The following is an 18,260-nucleotide window of genomic DNA, read 5'->3' on the forward strand; positions in this document are numbered from 1 at the left end:
TGTCTTGCCGATACTGAGTCCTTAGTGCCTGGCACAAAGCCCACCACAAAGCCAGGTGAGAAACCAACAAACAAACCTGTGAGCGAGCGAATGGAAGCTGAGCTTGCAAGAGAGGCGTGGGAATGGTGGTCAGGCCACATAAAGGGGGGCAGGAAGGACAGAATCTGGGCGTAGGCTGAACCCCCATCCTCCCTCCCCTGCCAAGGAGAAAAGCCAAAGTCCAGTCCCAGAGCCAGTGTTTATTAGCAAGATGGAACCCAAGGGCGGCTGTGGCCTGGGCAGCCGAGGGCCACCGGGAGCCCCTACCCACCTACCCCAAAAGCCCCCCAGAGCTATTTACACCCATCCTCTGAAGTGGTGGGCAGAAGGGAGCCCTGGGGAGCCCCTGAAGGCCCCAGGCCTCCACCATGGCCCCCTCTCCCCTCAGCCCTGCCTGCACCTGCCCCTCTGCTATTCTCCCAGCCCCCAAGTCACAGTGGCCCAGAAAAAGCGAAGAGGAGGTAGAGTGGCCAGGCAGGGAGGGAAGGAGGGGGCTGGAAGTGTGCCCCACCCAGGCAGGGCTCCTTTGCTCCTGTCCCCAATAAATAGAGAATAAATACCCGGGAGGGGGCTGGACTTGACTGAGTGTCCCCTCCCAGGCAGGGGCCGGCCTCCTGTGACGGCCCCTTCTTCCCTCCTTTGAGTGCACCTGAGCCCCCCACCCCCACTCCCAGTCTCCAAAGCAGTCCTCGCACCCGTGTCTGTCTGTACCAGCCGTACAGCCTGATGGCACACGCTGGCCAAGGTAAGCAGTCCGGGCCCTGTCCAGGCGGACCCTGCTCCCTCCCTGTGTGCTGTAGATTCCGGTGGTGGCAGTCGAGCAGGTAGACTCCCAGCCGAGTCTGGGGGCTGTGTGGTCCTGGCCTGGCCCTGCCGACTGGCTGGGCCTGGTTAGGTGGGCTCTGTTTTCTGCCGTCTCTGACCAGCGTGGGTCTAAGTTTTGGACAGTGCTGCCGCTGAGGCAGGCTATATACAACCCACCAATAAATACTGTCTTTGCAGGGGCAGGGTGTGTATAGAATATAGATATTTTATATATATATATTTATATATATATATATATATCTTTTATATTAAAAGGGACAAGGCCGAGGCTGGCCCATCGCAGGGCTCAGACAGCTGGCCTCATGTGTCCGGCGGGTGGTGGCGGCGGTTCCGGGGCTTTTTCTGGTCCTGGGGTTCAGGAGGCCTGGGTGCCCCCGGGGCCTCCCTGGGGCTTGGGGGCACGTGGCGCCAGTAGCCCTGGCAGTACTGGTGGATGAGGCCCACTTCTGGCTGGGCCAGCAGCTGGGCCAGCTCCTGGTAAGGGGGCGTGGGGAGGCCGGCGCCGGGGGGCGGCGGGGCGCTCACAGCTGGCGGTGGGAAGAGGGCAGCGTGGACGGCGTCCCGACCCAGCACGTGCAGCTGTACCCTCGTGACGACATGCTTGAAGTTGTTCTCGGTGGCGGTGCAGGAGTAGAGGCCCCGGTCGGCAGGCTGCAGGGCACGGAGCAGCAAGCCCTGCTCCGTGCGCAGGAAGCGGTCCTCGGCGCGAATCTGCGGGGGCAGGGAGCTGGGGTTCAGGGCTTGTGTGACCATCCTGTCGCCCAGCCAGCTCCCGGAGCAGACCACCTCTGTGGCCGTTCCGCGGAAGGGGCTCCCATGTGGAATTTCCACATACCAAGAAAAACCCACAGTAAGTTTCCACACAACCTCTGAATAAGGCAGCCATATGCTTTTCCATTTCAAGAGGAGTGCTCGTGAGGGGATTCTGTACAACGAGAGAATTTTGGAGCATAGAATTTCTTTCTAATGGGAATCTCCCTGTAAGGAGGGGTGCCTGGAACGCATTTCTGTAAAACGAGGGCTCCTCCACAGAATTTCCAGAGACGGGAACTCGACTGCCTTGATATTTCCATGCAATGAGGTATACCCCCAGCGGAGCACACGTATGGAATTTTCATGTAAAGAGGCATGCTTATAAGTGGTTTCCATAAAAGATGGAAATCCTAGAGTTTCCGCATAACTGGATTCACCCAAATGACTTCCACAGAGGGAAGGGAACTCGGAAGGGCTTGCTTGGAATGGGGCTGCCCCGGATGGGTCCCTATTCCACATTCCGCCCACGTGGCGTTTCTATGGCACGGGGGAGTCCCGCATCCACGGCGAGGACGATGGGGTACAGGAAATCACCTCACGGCGCCGGTCACTGGGATCTCGCTGAAACAGCCACTTCACAGTGGCCTGGGGCGAGCGAGGCTGGCACTCGAGGAAGGCGGCGCTGCCTGCCACACCGTACTGCACGGACTCCACGGTGTTCTTGTTGGCTGTAGAACAAGAGAGCGTGGCATGAAAGCAGCCCTGGCTCTGGGCAGACTGCAGGCCGCCAGCGGGCAGGTGCCGAGGGGCACACACAGGGACCCCGCGCTGGAAAAAGGCAGGGCTCTACCATCGGGCACCCGCTCCTTCCTTGAGTGGGTGGCTAGGGACAACCTATCTCCCAAATCCCAAGCCCCCTTACCCCCCCGGATCATGTGAAAGTCCTTCCCGCGGGGGGCCCTGGGAGCAGCTCCGCGGCACCGTGAGGAGCGCCCAGGGGTCAGGCTCGGCGCACTCACCGTTGGAGTTGAACCCGCGGCACTGCCTGATGGGGTTCCCATGCCGGACATCCTGCCGGCGGCTCCGCCTAGAAGAGGATAGCTCCTGATCAAGTATTTTCAAGGAAGCTTCCCCCCCCCCAGGTCCCTGTACCCTCAAGACTCCAGGGAGCAGTCCCGTCCATTACCCCCAGGGTAGTATTACATCGGCCACCAAACCCCCAGGACAGGACCCTGGGTGTGCGGGGTCCCCACCTCTTGGAAGATGCTGTGTAGCGCGAGCAGGCCTGGCCGTCCCAGGCACAGTAGGGGTCCCGGGCCAGGCAGCAGTCGGCGCACGCGGCCCCGTACGCCTGGCAACGGTGCAGGCTCAGGTGTGTGACACCCACGGCCGACGCCACGTACAGTTGTTGCTGAGGGCAGGGGAAGGGGCTCGTCAGTTCCCTCCCCATAGCCAGCCCCCATGGGGAGCCAGCTGGGCACCTTCTCTTCCTGTTCTGTGCCTCAGTTTCCCCATCCCTATGCCAAGGGCATGACCCCAAGGAAGAGCAGGCTCCATCCCTACCCCTAGCCCACCTCACCAAAACTCACCCTCTTGGAAGAGATGGTCATGGTCTTAACAGGTGCTGGGTCCTGGAAGAAGACAAGGATTAGCTTGGGGACTAGGGACCCCTTCCCTGCCCTGATCTGGAGGTCTGAGGTCTGAGGTAAGGAGGGCCGGGGTGAGAAGAACAGGACTGTGTGTCATACCCACCTTGAAGACCTCCACCTCCTCCAGCATGAGTTCCTCCATCTCCTGGTCATCCTTGGGCAGCACGATGACCTTCTGCACTGTCCCGCGGTCTGGAACGGGCCGGGCAGGGCCTCAGTGGGGCTGAGGACGCTGGGGAAGGGGTACCAGCCTCAGCCCCTTCCCCCACCAGGCCCCAAACCCCCAAGGGCAGTGGAGCAGGAGCTGTGTACCAAGGTTGAAGACTTTCCCTCGGACGAAGGGGCCCGGGATCGGGGCGGGGGGGGAGGCGGTCATGGCTGGGGTCTGCCCCTCCCACCCCAGACCCTCATTTTGGGCAGTGCTGAGAATAGGATGCTGGAGGTATTCCTGTGTGGAGGGACTGGAGCTGTGGTGGGCACACCTGTGCACGTGCACACGAGCACGTGTATCCCAGTATTTGCACCCATGCGTCCTGCAGGCGTCTACCACCTGTTTCCTCTTTCCTGACCCTACATGGGTCCCCTTGGTCTCCCAGCCCCCAGGGTGGGGCTGGGGATGGTGATGGGGTTTCCCCACCCCTCGTCTCAGCTATGCTGGCTCCAAAGGATGAAAGTAGTGGAGCTGACCTTGGCAAGCCTCTAGCAACTCCTAGCAGGGTAGGTCCCCACCCCACGGGTCAGCACCCTCCACCCCACGGGCCCAGCGTGGGAGGGTCTGGGAGCAGCAGTGGGTACCTGTGCCCAGGAAAAGCACCTCATAGCGCCCGTCAGCCGCATCCACCTGGTCCACGGCGACAGTGGTGAGCCTATAGGGAGCGCCCGTGCGGACGACCAGGGGCCGCCTCTGCAGGGGGTACACGGCCTGGTACATGAGCGGGTGGCTGCGCATGAAGTTAATCACTTCATCGGGGTAGTCCTTGGTGGACTTCATGGACGGCGTGAACGTTCCTCCAGGGCACTGCAGGCACGTGATGAGCGTCAGGCCAGCCGGGCCTTGCCGAACCCCTCAGCTTCAGGAGAGGCCTCCCCTTTGTCTGTCCCCATCACATCCACCTGCTCCGCTCCTCGGAACCCCCGTCCAGGCTTTTCCCGCTCACCCAGCCTCTCTGTGGCCCTGTTCCAGCCGAGGCCCCGAGGCCCTACATGACCAAGTTCCGCAGCCACCGCCCTGGCCTCATGTGCCATGACCTTATGGCGGCATTAGGCAGAGCTGACCACTCCCTTCCCATGTCTTCATCCCCCACCCTGTTGTCTCCTTCCTCCAGTCTGCCCCCCACACCCACCCGCCCCTGCTCAAGGGACTCCGGCCCCAAGTTCCCTTAACGCTCAGATGATGCTCTGCCCTTCCCTGGTGCTTTTCCCTCTGCCTGCCCTGCACCCCTACCAGCCCAACTCCAGCCCATCCTTCCAGCCTCCAAGTTCACCTTTGGGGGAAGACTTCCCTGGCCAAGGCTGAGACCAGCTCCCCCATCCCAGCCCTGACCACACGGAGCCAAGACAGATCACATGTTCTCCTGCTTAGACTCCTGCAGAGACCCCACATCACACGGAGATCAAGTGAGTCGCCTCCTAACACCACGAAGAGGTCCTGCAGGCCGGACCTTGCCAGCCCTCATCTCCCTGGCTACGCAGAGGCGAGCTTCCCCTCCAGCTTTGTCTTGGCTCCCCAGCAGCACCCCCTTCCACGCAGCTTGCCACACCCGGCTGCTATCTGTGTTCCGGGATCCTGGCTGGGTTCTTCACAGCCTGATGCTGTGTAAACGGTGTTTCGTTTCATTTCATTTTATTTATTTATTTTTTGAAGTAAGCTCTATGCCCAACGTGGGGCTCGAACTGACGGCCCCGACATCAAGAGTTGTATGCTCTACCAGTTGAGCCAGCCTGGCGCCCCTGTTGTTGTTCTCGTTGTTTTTAATGTCAGCTTTATTTAAATGGGTAAGGGGTAGGTTTATTTTCGTGTATGGTCCACGACCCCTACCTGGCTGCAATCTCTGGGATGGGGGGCCCACATCCACAAAGGGGCTCACGCAGAGCAGGCCTCATGAACAAAAAGGAAAGGGAAAGGTGGAGTGCTCGGGGTCCTCACCGTGCCGGGCCGTGGGTAGGGCATCTTCCCTGAGAAGGGCATCCACTGGTAGTTGGGGCCCTCTTTGTGGGCAAAGGGCCCGTTGAAGACCATGCGGATGTCAGCCATGGAGTAGACGCACACGGCGGAGCCTCGGAACACGGAGCTGCAGGCAGGGCGGGCTGCTGCTGTGGGCCAGCCAGACCCTCGGCGCGGGGCCCCTCCCCAGCCTGCCCCCACCCCACAGCCTGCCACCACCCCACAGCCTGCCACCAGGCTGGGGTCCTCCACCGGTCACAGCCTCCCAGTGCAGCCAAGCCCTGCCGCCGCCAGCCCCGGCCCCAGCCTCACCCCGAGGAGGTAAAGACAGCGTAAATGACTGGGTTTCTCACGTCCTGCGTCTGCTGCACAAACACGTCCTCTGGGGGCAGAGAGAGAAGACACCGGGAGGCCGCATTAGCCAAGAGCCCAGGGCCCTGCGCACTCGTGCAGGGCGGGGGTGGGGGAGGGGGCCGAGGGCCCAGCCCCTCGCGCTCCCGGAGCAGCCACAGGGCCCAGCCTGCATGCCGGTACTCACGGAGCTCATCGAAGTGAGTCTCGATGCCGTCCTCCCCGGGCACGGAGCACACCAGCCGCGCCTTCAGGAACGTGCTCCACTTGTTCACCAGGCAGCAGTGGCCGCCGTCATCATTCTGGGGACAGGGGGCGGGGTGCGATCAGCTCCACACCCAAGGCCGCCGCAGGGCAGGGCTGCGAGAGCCAGCGCGGGGTCTGGAGCACGGCAGCGAGGGGCCCGCGGGCGCGTACCAGGCAAATGCGCCCGATGCGGGCGTACACGGCGGGGCTCTGCGCCGCCTCTGCCGACCGCTCGCGGAAGAAGAAGTAGAGCTTGTCGTCGTTGCGCTCCGCGCTGTCGGGGATGAGCTCCGCGTGGATGAAGGAAGGGTCTGCAGGCGGGCGGGGGGTCAGCTGGGCAAGGCCTCCTTCCCCCACAGAACCCCAGGCCGGGGACGGGAACACCCCCCCCCCCAAGACACGTCCCCTGCCCCAGCCAATCACAGGGCCAGACCCCCCACCCCACCCCAGTGCCTCTCGAGGCTCTTGCCGCGTGGCAGACGTGCCGCCCAGCCGGGGCCTCAGGGCCGCCCTCACCGTTCAGCCACCGGGAGTTGTACTGGTCCGTGCGCATGGCCGTCTGCTTTCCCAGCGTGCGGAAGATGGCTGCGTCGGTGCCCATGAAGTCGATGTACACCCCGGCGTAGAGCTCCTCGTCTGCGGGCGGGCAGGCGGGTCAGCCAGGGCGGGGTCCTGTCTCCCCGCTCCGACTCCCCAGGGCACGACTGTCTCACCAGCGAGGTGCTGGCAGAGGCTGAAGGACTGCCTCTGGGAGGGTTGGGATTAGCAGCCATTAGCTCTGGTTAGTAGCAGAGCCAACTTCTGTGGTAGAAATACTCCCACCGTGGCTGACGTTGCGCTACTAACGGGAGTCACTGCAGGTGGAGCTGAGAGAGCTGCCCACACCATCATATCGTCTTTCTACCCCACAAGTACAACACATGTAAATAACCTCAAGAACAAAGATAATAATAAAATGTAGTAAAATAATTAGGAAGTAATGAGTTTTGAGTATTTTTATCTGTTTCGAAAGTAATTTATTTGTAAATTATATAACTTAGTGTTTAATAACAGCTGGCTCACAAAATACCTGAAAATCTGCCGAAAATTTAGCAACCGTGCCGGCTCTAGCGTACCACTCCGTGTCTTCCTTCTAGACGCGCCCAGGACAGGCCCTGCCTTCCCCCATGAGACTCCCTGGTCGGGGAGCCACCATCAGGCTAGGACCTTTTCACTCACCAAGAAGGGGAGGATAATGTCCACCCCCTGCCCTGAGGCCTTTCCCAGGCTTGGAGGGGGCACAGTGTCCAGCAGTTAATCTGAGAGGCAGACTGGGTTGGGCAGCCAGCAAACAGTCAGAGAACAGGGCCCAGGGTCGTGGTGGGCTCGCCCAACCTGGGAGTAGGGGCAGCAGCTGCTCCTGAGGCCCCAGGCAGGACTCCCCCTCAGAGAACATTCCCCCAACTCTCCTAGACACCTGGCCAGACCAGAAACCAACCCTGACCCCCTAGTTGGTGAGAGGGCCAGGACTCCCCATCTGCGCTTCCTCGTGGGCCTCTCCCAGCCTCCCAGACACATCAAGAACAGGTATGGAACCACGCCCCTTCCACCGTTCCCAGTACAGACGCAGCTCTTCTCTCTCTTCAGGCAGCCTGGGGCTGGCCTTTGCATGGACCCCATTTCAGGGTAGGATCTGGCCCCCTTAGCACCCCCATCTGAGGGGCTGGAGAGACCCTCACACCACTAGTCTCTGCCCCTCAGCCCTCACTGGGGTCTGGTCCTTACCCTTCCCCCCGTTGGGTGGGGCCCCGTGGGAGGGTTCAGGGATGGCATGGTCACGATCTCTGCCCTGGGGAAAATGTTGATGCCATGCCCCCTATTCCGGAGGCAGAGGCCACACACTTGGGCTATAGAACCAGGATGGGGTAGAGGCACTCACTGATGAGGGCTGAGGCTGTGTCCAGCTTGGGGTCGTACGGACACTTGCCCTTCCCTGACTCGAGTCTCTCCGGCTCCAGGTAGAAGATGTAATCCTGCAGGGCAGAGGCGAGCTCAGCATCGTCCAAGCTGGTCCCACAGCCAGGAAGGGGAAGGGTCATCAAGCCCCCAGGGTGAGAGCAAGTCCCCTGGAGATAGCCTGAAGCCACATCCCTTCACTCCCCAGATATCCTTGGGTTTTAACTCTGTCCAGCCAGGTATCCCAGGGCAGGGCCACCATGCACATTCCACGGGAGGTGATTCCTGGTCCCAGATACCAGATAAGACCTGAGAATCAGAGGCTGAAGTCCCTCCATGCCAACTGGTTCAGGGAGACTCTGGTCAGGGTCCCTTGGGCCACAGAGGCACAACTCTTTGAGCTTGTGGCCGCCTGTCCTGGGCCAAGATGGGGCTGCCAACCTGACCAGGGCAGGAGGTACTGGCCAAGGGCCTGCGGCCCTGACCTTTGTTGCCAGGTCCCACCAGGCCAGAGGGCCCCAAGGGTACTGTGTCCCCAGGCTTAATGTCCTACCTGTGGTCCTCAGGATGGACTAATAGGCCATGGCCTTTCTCCTGCCCCTCAGCAGAGCCCCCAGTTCCCCATGTCTCCCCAATGAGTCAGGAATTGAGAGGTCCAGCCCGGACCACAGGGATTCACAAAGCCCTCCATGCCTCCCAGCCCAGCCCTGAAGATGCTAGTAGAATGGTTGATGAAGGCACTGGGACCAGGATGAGCTCATGGGGAGAAGGGAGGGAAAGGAGAGAGGCACAGAGGCACGAAGGAGGTGGCGGCAGGTGGCAGGGATGGTGATGGGAAGGCGTCCACAGGCCCACTTCCAGTTACACTCTGCACACGTGACTTTCTGCACACACGGGGCTGCACACACAGCTTGGCACACAGCACTGTCAGCACATGGAACCCGCCGTTCACACCCTGGGCACACATGCAGTCTGAGCCGTCCCACGTTTCAGCGCTCCCTTTCACAGACACACATGCTCATGTGACCACTTGCTCTCCCATTCACCGGCAGCCCCTCGTCCCCTGCCCGCCCCTGCCCAGCCCCAGCCCCACCCCCCGGCGCCCCCAGCCCAGTCCCGGGTCATGACTAGGGGGCAGACGGCTCTGCCCCTTCGGCCCCAGGGAAGCAGAGTCCCAAGCATGTGAGTGTGCAGGACACCTGTGCGTGCCCATGACCATGGAGGCCTGGACAGGTGAGAGTAATATGTCAGGCCGCATACACGTGCCGCGTTCGGACTCTGGATGCTGACTAAGGTGTGCATTGGAGAGCACAACATGTGCCCACGTGTATATTGGCATAGACTCGTGCATGTCTACACACGTGTTCTGAGCGCTGAGGCTCCGCTGTCCCTAGGCTGTCTTTGCACCTGGTGGCTTCATGATCTCTCCTACAGGGACTCACTGAGGCTGACATGAAGCCATCTGGGAATGCCTTCGGAGCCTGAGGGCACTGCGGGGGAAGGAGCAGCCTACGGGGCCCAGAGCCGAGGGAAGACCCTCGGGAGGTTCGCGTGGGGTGCGGGTTCTTGGCTGGCAGGCCAGGCCCGGGGGAAGTTCGGTTCAGAGGCAGTGCTGCCTGGCAAGGGCCTGGAGGGCTGAGTCCCACCTGGCGTGGGGCTGTGGGCGTCGGGCGGAGGGTACCATCCGTGGCTCGGCTGCCTCGGCCTTTGACCACCTGCATCTGGGTCCAGGGCGTGGCCTGAGAAGACGAGGAACAGGGGTTAGAGCCGGGGGTGGCAGGGGCTGGGGGAGCGGGCTTGGGCTGCCACCCTCTCACACCACACACGCCAGGAGCACACGTGAGCACCCGGGCCCCCAGAGCACACATACGCGCCCGTGCGTGCACACATACACACGGCTTGGCACACACCCACACACACGTGTCCCTAAGTCCACTCACTCTCACACGTGTCCTACAAGGTCACACCAGCTCACGGACACGCCCACATGGAAATGAGAAAGGGCAGAAGCGGGCAGGGTGGGACAGAACCGGGGGAGGGCCAGCTCTCCCCCAGGCCGTGGGGCAGAAGCGGACCCAGGTGTCCAGCCTCCTGTCGCTGAGGCCCCTGCCAGGCCCTCTGGCTTGGCGGCAGGGGCACGGTCCACAGGCACGGCCGGAGCGAGCGCTTACTACGGGCCGGGCACAAGGCTAAGAGCTTTGGGAGCCGCAGCTCACTGCTGCCCCCTCACAGTGACCTGTGAGAGAGGCAGCTGTCAGCCCATCTTCAGGTGAGGGAGTGAAAGGAGTCACTCACCCAAGGTCACGGGGCTGGGAAGTGGCAGGGCTGGGGCTCAAGCTCATCCACCCCTCAGAGCCCTGGCATGTGGCTACTAATGGGGCAGCACGGGGCCACGGCGGGCACGGCTTACCTGCGCACGGCGGCCGCGGTTTACGTAGGTGCACATGGGGTTGTAGGCGCCGGTCCCACACACGTACAGGTGTGTTCGGTTCCAGGGCTGGATGAGCCTGACGAAGTTCCCGCACTCACCCTGGGGCCAGAGGGAAAGCCAAGGATGTGCCCAGGTGCCTGCCTGGCCCCACTGCCTCCCTGAGGTCACCTGCCCGCACGCCGCCCCCATCCCACCTGGAGACCCCACCGCACTCACATTGCCGTCCTTGCCTGAGAGCACGCACTCCTCGATGCGCTGTGGGGAGGCTGCCCAGTGGATCTGCCGGAGATGGCGGTCAGAGGGCGCGGCCTGCTAGAGGGCCCCGCGCCCCTCATCCCTCCGACCCCACACCTGGGCTGGCCCTTACAATGAGGGGCTCACGGTTGATGTCATGCAGGTCCAGGGACAGCACGTAGTCCTTGCTGCCCACGTACATGCGGTCATGGTCCTCGTCTTTGAGCAGGATCCGGTAGTCGGTTGTGTTGAGCAGGAAGTTGAAGAAGTGGGCAGTGCCTGTGGCCTTAAGCTCTGTGGGCGGAGGGCAGGGCAGCAGTTAGGATCCTTGGAGACCATCCAGACATGCCCCCTTTGACAGAAGGGGGACCTCCACCACACGATCATCTTAAGCCCCCAGCTTCCACCACCACCCCCGCCCCCCCCCGGGGCCTACTTAGCTCCCCCTCTATAGTCCCTGAGATGCTGGGAGGAGAACGAGGGCCAGGTGGGCAGGCCGGGGAAGGGACCACACCCAAAGCTAAAGCTCTGATTCAGCAGCAGCCCAGCCAGTCTCTGGGTCCCAGTGGAAGGGCAGTGGGTGCAGGCCAGGGCACGTGATGGCATCAAAGAGTCTTTGCTCTGGTGGGGGTTAATGCTCCCACGCTCAGGGTGGGGCCTGCTTCCCACAGGGGCCTAAAAGGGTTAATGAGTGGGAGGGTGGGGGGCAGGTGCAGCCAGGACAGCCCGCAGACGCTGGCACAGAGCCGGGATGCCCTGTCCTCACCCCAGCTGCCCACCAGACAGGGCAAAGCTGGCACACAGCATGGTCCCCACCTCGTCTGAAGCTGGTTAGCCAGGACACTGGACAGCCCTGCTGGAGGGATATGGTCCCACAGACCTCGGGCTTCCCCCCAGATCTCACTGGGGTGCTAAAGGTGGAAAGCTCAGGCCACTTTGAACCAGTCAGGAACAGTCTTTCCCAGGAAAGAAGCCCTCCCCCTAGTGCTACAGTGTCCCAAGGCTGGGGGGCAGGGTCTGGTGGAGTCCTTAGTTTCCCTTCTTCATGAGTCTGGTGGCCGTGGCCCTCCCACCCCCAGATTGCTGGGGGAAAGTCTTCCTTCCTGGGGATGAAGGACAGGAAGGAACTTGGCCAGTGACCCAATGACAAACACGGGACTCCAGAAAACTTGGGAACTTTCCTCTGGGAGGGGGGAGAGCCAAGGGGTCTACCTGGCAAGCCCCTCCTCCGCCCACCCCCAGCTACTTTAGCTCAGCAGGAGAGGGAAGACTGTACCGAAGGTGCTGAATGTTCACCAGCACGGGAGGCTGGGGATGGTGGCGCACGGAAGAGCACACACGTGTATGCACACGGCCCAGGCCTGCACATGTGCGCACACGGCTGGCGTTAGATAAGGCACTCAAGGAGGCCATCATACATATTCCATCCCCCCCGCCCCCGCCCCGGTCCGTAGCTGGGAACCCATTTCCCAGGTGGGGCAGTCGGGAGGGAGGCCTGGAGAGGGAGGACAGCTGGGATCGCATGCCCTAGATGCTGCCTGAAGGTAGGACCAGCAGGTGGCCCCATCCCATCAGTCAAGTCAAGGTCGACCTTGACTCAGGCAGCTGTCTCTGACCGGCCTGGCTGACCCTGACCCCGGCTGCGTGCTAGGGACCTTGGAGCAGAGCTGGAGGGGCTGTGCCTGAGAGCAGCTTCGGATGGGAGTTTCAGGATGTGCTAAGATGGGTGTGGGAGGTGGGCTGGGAGCCAGGAGACTCCCACGGTAGACCCAGAGCCTACATCTGAGGGGCTGGGGGGCAAGCAAAGGCCTTGCCCTGCCTAGCCCTATGTGGCAACAAGAGAATACAGGTGATGACCTTGGCCAACCGCTGGGACGCAGGGACGCCAAGGGATCAAAGGGCCAATCCCTGCCTGGCTACGGCTTCGCCCGCCTGTCCGGCGGTGCCTCTGAAGTCCTGGGCAGGGCAGCCTGGGCACCTGTCCTGCACCTGTTGTTGGGCCACTTGGAGTCCCCTGCCTGGCCACCCAGCCATAGTGACAACAGGAAAGTAAACACTCCCCCACCCCCAGGGCCAGGAAGCAGCCAGAGAGGAAGTGGGTTTGCCAGCGGAGCCCCCCCAGGCTGGGACAGCCCGCCAGGGGTTATTTATACCCTGGCTGGGGGGATGGCCTTGGGTTGTACCCTTACCCGTCCTACTGGATTAGGAGGCATTTGGGGGGCAATGGAGGGGAGGGAGGCAGAAGCTCAAGTGGGTACCTTCTGACATAGGCACCTGGGGTAGGGGAAAGCCCCAAACATCTAGCCCCAGGGACATAAGCAGTCATAATCCCTACCCTCCATCACTGCCCAGCATTGGGCCTCTGTACTCTGGACCCTCCCCCTCTGCGGGAACCAGTGCCCAAGCAAGTCCAAGTGCCCCTCGAGCTCAGAGCCCCAGCACTCCAGGCTCCCCCTTTGTGGGAAAGGCAGGGGAGAGGCATTCAGCAGACCAACTGTGAGGAGCAGGAGACTAGCCTTGAGCGGGCAGCCTACCTCCTAACCCTGCACTCCCTGCTCCCTACCCCCTGGGTAGAAGTGGGCATGGAGGGAGTCTCCCACTTACTCATCAAGCACTTATTCTGTGCAAAACCTTGAGCTCACAACATCCAATTCACAGATGAAGACGTCAAGGCACAGAGAAGGGAAGGAATGGGCCCAAGAGCATAGGGGCAGGATTTCCACCCAGGTCCATGGCCTTTGGGGCTGAAGGAGAGGCAGGCCCAGGCAAAGCCAGTCCTGGTGGTGGGGACTGCCTACTGGGAGGGCGATGGCCTGAAGGTGACTCCCCCTCCATCGACAGGGCACATGACTCAGGACCCTCGGGACCGCTCCCAGTGGCCATGGGATATGGCGTCAGTGGCTCTGTTGTCACAGGACATGATGCTTTGGTCACTGTGGAAACTTTGAGGGGGAGTCCCCATGAGGCCTTGTGGGGTGGGAAAGGGGTGGGATCGGGGGTCAGGAGTCTTTGGCTCTGGCGAGGGCTTCATGACCCCAGTCAGAGCACTCGGTCCTCATTTTCCTACCTAGACCATCTCCTGAGCCCCCCTAGTACTGACATTCAGTGTGATCCTCGAGGGTGAAGGTCCTGCTCTGGACTCAGCGGAGTTCTCCTTGGGACCTCCCCCACCCTCCTTCATGGGCTGTCTCTGCCTTGGTGGAGAGAGGGGAATGGATGGGGTTCCAAGTTCTTTCCCTGTGCAAGCTGGCTCCCAGATGTCACCATCGCTGGGAGGACGTCCGCCCTCAGTCCCATCCCCACTCTACAACTTCCTAGTGCTGGGGGACAGAGCAGAGAGGGTAATGGGGCAGGAAGGGGCTTCCTGTTGACTCAGCCCAACCCTCCCCTAACTCCAGCCTATCTCTACGCCACCCCCAACTCACAAGAGCAGAGCTAAACCCTGAATCATCACCCAAACCCAGCTTACAGAAAGGAAAACTGAGGTGGAGAAGGATGGCTTTGCCAGGGTCCCAGAGTGAACTGGGTGTAGGGCCCTGGACTTAGCAACCCACGGCTGGAGTGCTCCTCTCGCTCATGCCAAATTGTAGGAAAGAATTAAAACAAGGGGCCCCATGACAGCCCTGTACCCCAACTCCAGACAGGAAGATTAGAGGCCCAGGGAAGAGTGGTACTCACCTCAAGTCACAGAGTGAGGAGTGAAACTGGGATCCTTTCCCCCCCTCACCACCCTGCCATAGGGCAAAGGAGCCGAGGCCTTCATTCCCCCAGGAAACCTGGGTCAGGGCAGGAAGCGGTCAAGTAGTCCTGGGTTTCCTGCTCTCACACCGGCACTGTCAGCAGGGCTCAATGCTCCTGGCCCCCAGCCCCCGAAGGAGCAGAGACTTGGGCCAAGTGGGCATCCGTGTGTGGGGGCGGGGGGGTTGACATGGGCCCATCCTGGCCTCTGCTCCACATGTCCCAGGCCCAGCTCTGACAGCAGGAGTGTCACCCCTCTCCCATCTCCATGGCAGTACCGACGGTGGAGGGGCTGGGGCACAGTCAAAGGTTCTGTGGATATCGGAACTCAAGTCTGGATAAGCTTTGACCTTGGGAGAGAGGATGGTGTGCCTGGAAAATGCCTCCTGGAAAGGGCTCCCCACCCCCATACCCTCACCCAGGCTGGGCACACGTTGGGTGGGGCGGTATCCGGGAAGGCTTTTCCCGTCATCGGGAAGGAAGAGCCTTTTCTGGCATCAGACACCTCATTTCCGCAGCCGTTCCCAGCCTCTAGAACTTCCCCATGGCCATTAGACACTCAGGGTCCCGGCCCAGAATGGCCTGGCAAAGGTCCAGAGGCAGGAGCGTTGACAGTGCCTCGGGGTTTGCTCTTGGGGGTCTCTGTTTCCCCCCTCGGGGAAGCAGCCAGTGCCTTCCTTTAAAGGAGGTAGTGGGTGTGGACAGCCCTGAGGAGGTGTGTCCGCAGCCCTCACCCCAGACCCCAAGTGGGCGGCCCTGACCCCTGCTGTCGACCCCTGCTGCCTGTCTCTAGGACACGGGCTCTGTGGCCAGTGAGGCAGGGGCTGCTGTCAAAAGGGGGTCTTGGAGCGGAGGTGGGCACCCCGCCCCCTTGGTTACAGCCCCACAAAGCAGCAGGTCCTGACTGACAGTGTCACCTCCTCTGGCTGGGCTTGGGTACTGGGGGGTGATAGACGGGTCCCTACAGCCCAGGCCTGACCTCTGACCTCATGTAGGCTAGCGCAGCCCTAATCCCTGAGCTGAAGAGAAAGGAGGTTGGGGGTGAGAGGTGGGGGTGCTGGCCAGGGTCTCTGTCAGTGCTGTATCCTCCTGCCTTTCTGAGGAAGGAAACTGAGGTGGACAAGGAGAGGGCAGCAGCGGGAGTGGCCGGGCCTAGACAGTCCCTGCTGGACTCCACCATGGACTCTGGGGGGGGCAGCCCCTTATCACTTCCCCAAAGCTGTGAGGGGCCCCAGAGGAAGGCCTGGGGGCTGGGCTGGCCCCCTGGCTCCTGGCCTAATCCTCTTTTAATGAGCGGCCAGCCGGAAGGCCTCAGCCCCTGGCCACAGCCTTACAGCCCTGGGAGCCCCAGCCAGGCCAAGCTGGGGGCAGGGCAGCCCCCGAAGCCTCTGCAGGCACCGTTCCCCCCATTCCGCTCAGCACACCCACCTCATTCGTACCCCAACGCAGAGACGCCAGCCCCAGGGCAACCCATGGCCCCGGCATCTGCAGGGTGGACCAGGGTGACATCTGTCCTGTGCTCCCATGGACTCCCTTGGACATTAACCATTTGTTCAAGGCCAGGTCCCACATGGAGCCAGGCAGGGGAGGCTGTCACTGCTGATGAGGGCTTGCTCTCCCATTCGTTTTCTATCCCAGAAATGTTCTGGATGGGAATCCCTAGAAACCAGCCCCAGAGTTTTGCCTGAGGCTTAAGCTGTCTCCTCCCTGGGGGGTAGGCTCCAGCTCCTCTGGCCCCCAAGTCCCTCAATATCCGTCCCCTCCAATCCCATCCCTGGGCCGGGCTTTCCAGATTGGAGACCCAGAAGATCCCCAGGAGCCATCCACATATGCCCCCCTTCCCCCCAGGCAGGTGAGCCAGGTCGGTGCCAACAAAACCAATTACAGCCGCTCTCACCCAATTAGCAACTAATTATGGCCTCGTAGTCCATTCAACATAATTAACATGTAAATGACTCCGCGTGTTTATATTCAATAACCGCTCTGATTGAATTTAATTTAAAAGTCTGAACTGGGGACCCAGTTACCGTATTCCACCATCTAGAGCAGCCACTTCCTGGGAATGTTGGCTCCTCCCGGGGACAGGAACATAAGGCCAGGGGGGAGGGCGGAGGGGCAGGTGCTGTGACACTGGCCCAGCCCAGGGTGAGGAGGGTAGGGATGGCTGCAGTCCCTACATCCCTGACGTGCTATCCCAGCGGTGTGGGAAAGCGGTGAAGTCTGAAGAGCCCCAACGGGACCCTCCAGTTGGGAAATCCTCTGGAGCTAGGGGCCCCTTCTTAAGGGCTACTGTAAACATCCCAGCTGTTCAGTAAACACCAAGCCAGAGCCGAGCTGGAGCCACCCAGCTGGGCTAAGCTCCACTATAGGCTTCCCGCCCCTTTTGAGGGCTGGTGGCCGGGGGCTGGGGGCTGGGGGCTGAGGCCTGGGGCCCGGGGCCGGCAGGCTCAGCCATGCTGTTCCCACGCCCGTTCCGCCCCAGTGCCCGCCTGCTCCGCCCAGGAGAGGACAGGCTGGGGGCACAGCTCATCCTGACCCAGGAGAAGCCAGGAGGGAAGGGGCAGCAGAGTCACACCCTGGCACACGTGCCAGCCGGAAACACAAGGTTCTACAGCTCTCTCCCACAAGCATGTCCAATGACTTTCGGCCACTTTGTCCCAGCAGGTAGAGGGCTCTCTGGCCCAGGTGCCTCCAGTGATCCCTGCCCACCCCCAGGGCTCCATGGTGCCTGCTCAGTCTAGGTCTGGGCCCGTGACTCAGGAGGCCGGGAGGTCCTACATGGACCCATCATGGCCCGCACAGCTGCCTATGAGGACACCTTCGGGCCTTCACCAGCCAGGCAAAGCTCAGAGCTCTAGCCCAGGTCGGAAAGCACACAGTGCAGGAGGAAAGTTTGTCTGGAGGGGCAGGGCAGCCCCTGGGCAGGGGGTGGGAGGCGATGGCCTGGGCCAGGTGAGCAGCTTGGGGTACATTCCTTGCCTGGAATGTACCCCAAGAAGGGTGATGGGGGTGAGATGACAGTCGGCCCTGAGGGGAGGGTCACACTGATCCATTCATTTCTCAGGTGGGGAGAGTGGATCCTGCTTCCAGTTCCACAGGCCTAGGGGACCCACCCCGCCTCCCCGCCTCCCGCATTCCAGACCTAGCCCGGAAACCCCTCACTCCTTCCCCCACCACCTCCTCCTCCCCCTGACTGCAAAAGACAACAAACTCTCCATGGCTCATTTACTCCGATAAATCAACCAGACGGACAGGCCAGGATGGGACTGACAGGCTGGTGGGTGTCGAGACCCTCCCCCTGCCCTGCAGCCGGCCCCCAACTCTGCTGCCCTCCTTGGACGCCTGGGGTCCCTGCAGCCCTTCACATCGCCCACCCAGAGATTCCCAGGATATCCCAGACAGTCCTAGTCCCCTCCCCAACATTCAAATGGGGAAACTGAGGCATCGCACAGACAGATGTGTATTCAGGGTCAGCCTTGGCTGAGGTGGGAAGGCAGAGTTGGAAGGCCAAGCAAGACTCAGCCAGTCACCTGTCTAGGAAGGCAGCGAGTTCTCCACACAGGCCTGGTGTTGGGTCAGGAGGGTGTCCGGGTGCTGGCGGTAGCCCTGGGCAGAGGCCCCCTGGGGTGCCGCAGGAGCCCACAAGCCCCCCCCCCCGAGTTCCAGCTGCTCTTCCGCCAACTGCAGCGTCTAACCCCAGGGCCCTCCGTGCCGGCCGGCCAGCAAGCACGCAGGCAGTAGTGGACTCTGCCCGGGGAGGGAAATGAGAGCATCAGCACCAAGCCCTAAGTGGAAGGAAACACGGCTCTTGGCTGGGCGCACGGACCTCAGAGGAAAGAGCATGTCCGGGTAGGACGCCAAGGAGGGGTCAGGGTGGGGATGGGAGGGGGTGGAG

The 18,260-nt window shown here is 61.6% G+C and overlaps 1 protein-coding gene across 2 annotated transcripts in view; it reads right to left on the reverse strand.

Moving 5' to 3' along the window:
* Positions 1 to 219: 219 nt before the first annotated feature.
* SEMA3F (semaphorin 3F) overlaps positions 220 to 18,260 on the reverse strand; it is a 29,160-nt gene continuing 11,119 nt past the window's right edge. The window contains exons 3-19 of one of the 2 annotated variants that reach the window (XM_045807174.2): positions 10,761 to 10,921; positions 10,610 to 10,672; positions 10,373 to 10,492; positions 9,609 to 9,701; positions 7,946 to 8,039; positions 6,544 to 6,663; positions 6,199 to 6,338; positions 5,969 to 6,083; positions 5,743 to 5,812; positions 5,413 to 5,557; positions 4,062 to 4,284; positions 3,370 to 3,458; positions 3,207 to 3,248; positions 2,871 to 3,028; positions 2,637 to 2,704; positions 2,212 to 2,345; positions 220 to 1,575 (exon numbers count right to left, since the gene is read on the reverse strand). In XM_045807174.2, the coding sequence (XP_045663130.2) occupies positions 1,165 to 1,575; positions 2,212 to 2,345; positions 2,637 to 2,704; positions 2,871 to 3,028; positions 3,207 to 3,248; positions 3,370 to 3,458; positions 4,062 to 4,284; positions 5,413 to 5,557; positions 5,743 to 5,812; positions 5,969 to 6,083; positions 6,199 to 6,338; positions 6,544 to 6,663; positions 7,946 to 8,039; positions 9,609 to 9,701; positions 10,373 to 10,492; positions 10,610 to 10,672; positions 10,761 to 10,921 (2,246 nt within the window). In that variant the 3' untranslated portion in view covers positions 220 to 1,164. The remainder of the gene's footprint in view (positions 1,576 to 2,211; positions 2,346 to 2,636; positions 2,705 to 2,870; positions 3,029 to 3,206; positions 3,249 to 3,369; positions 3,459 to 4,061; positions 4,285 to 5,412; positions 5,558 to 5,742; positions 5,813 to 5,968; positions 6,084 to 6,198; positions 6,339 to 6,543; positions 6,664 to 7,945; positions 8,040 to 9,608; positions 9,702 to 10,372; positions 10,493 to 10,609; positions 10,673 to 10,760; positions 10,922 to 18,260) is intronic. The other variant, XM_045807175.2, reaches the window with a different exon arrangement.

This window comes from Ursus americanus, chromosome 14 (genome assembly GCF_024610735.1).
Source record: "Ursus americanus isolate L20-20 chromosome 14, mUrsAme1.1.p, whole genome shotgun sequence".
Lineage (NCBI taxonomy): Eukaryota > Metazoa > Chordata > Mammalia > Carnivora > Ursidae > Ursus > Ursus americanus.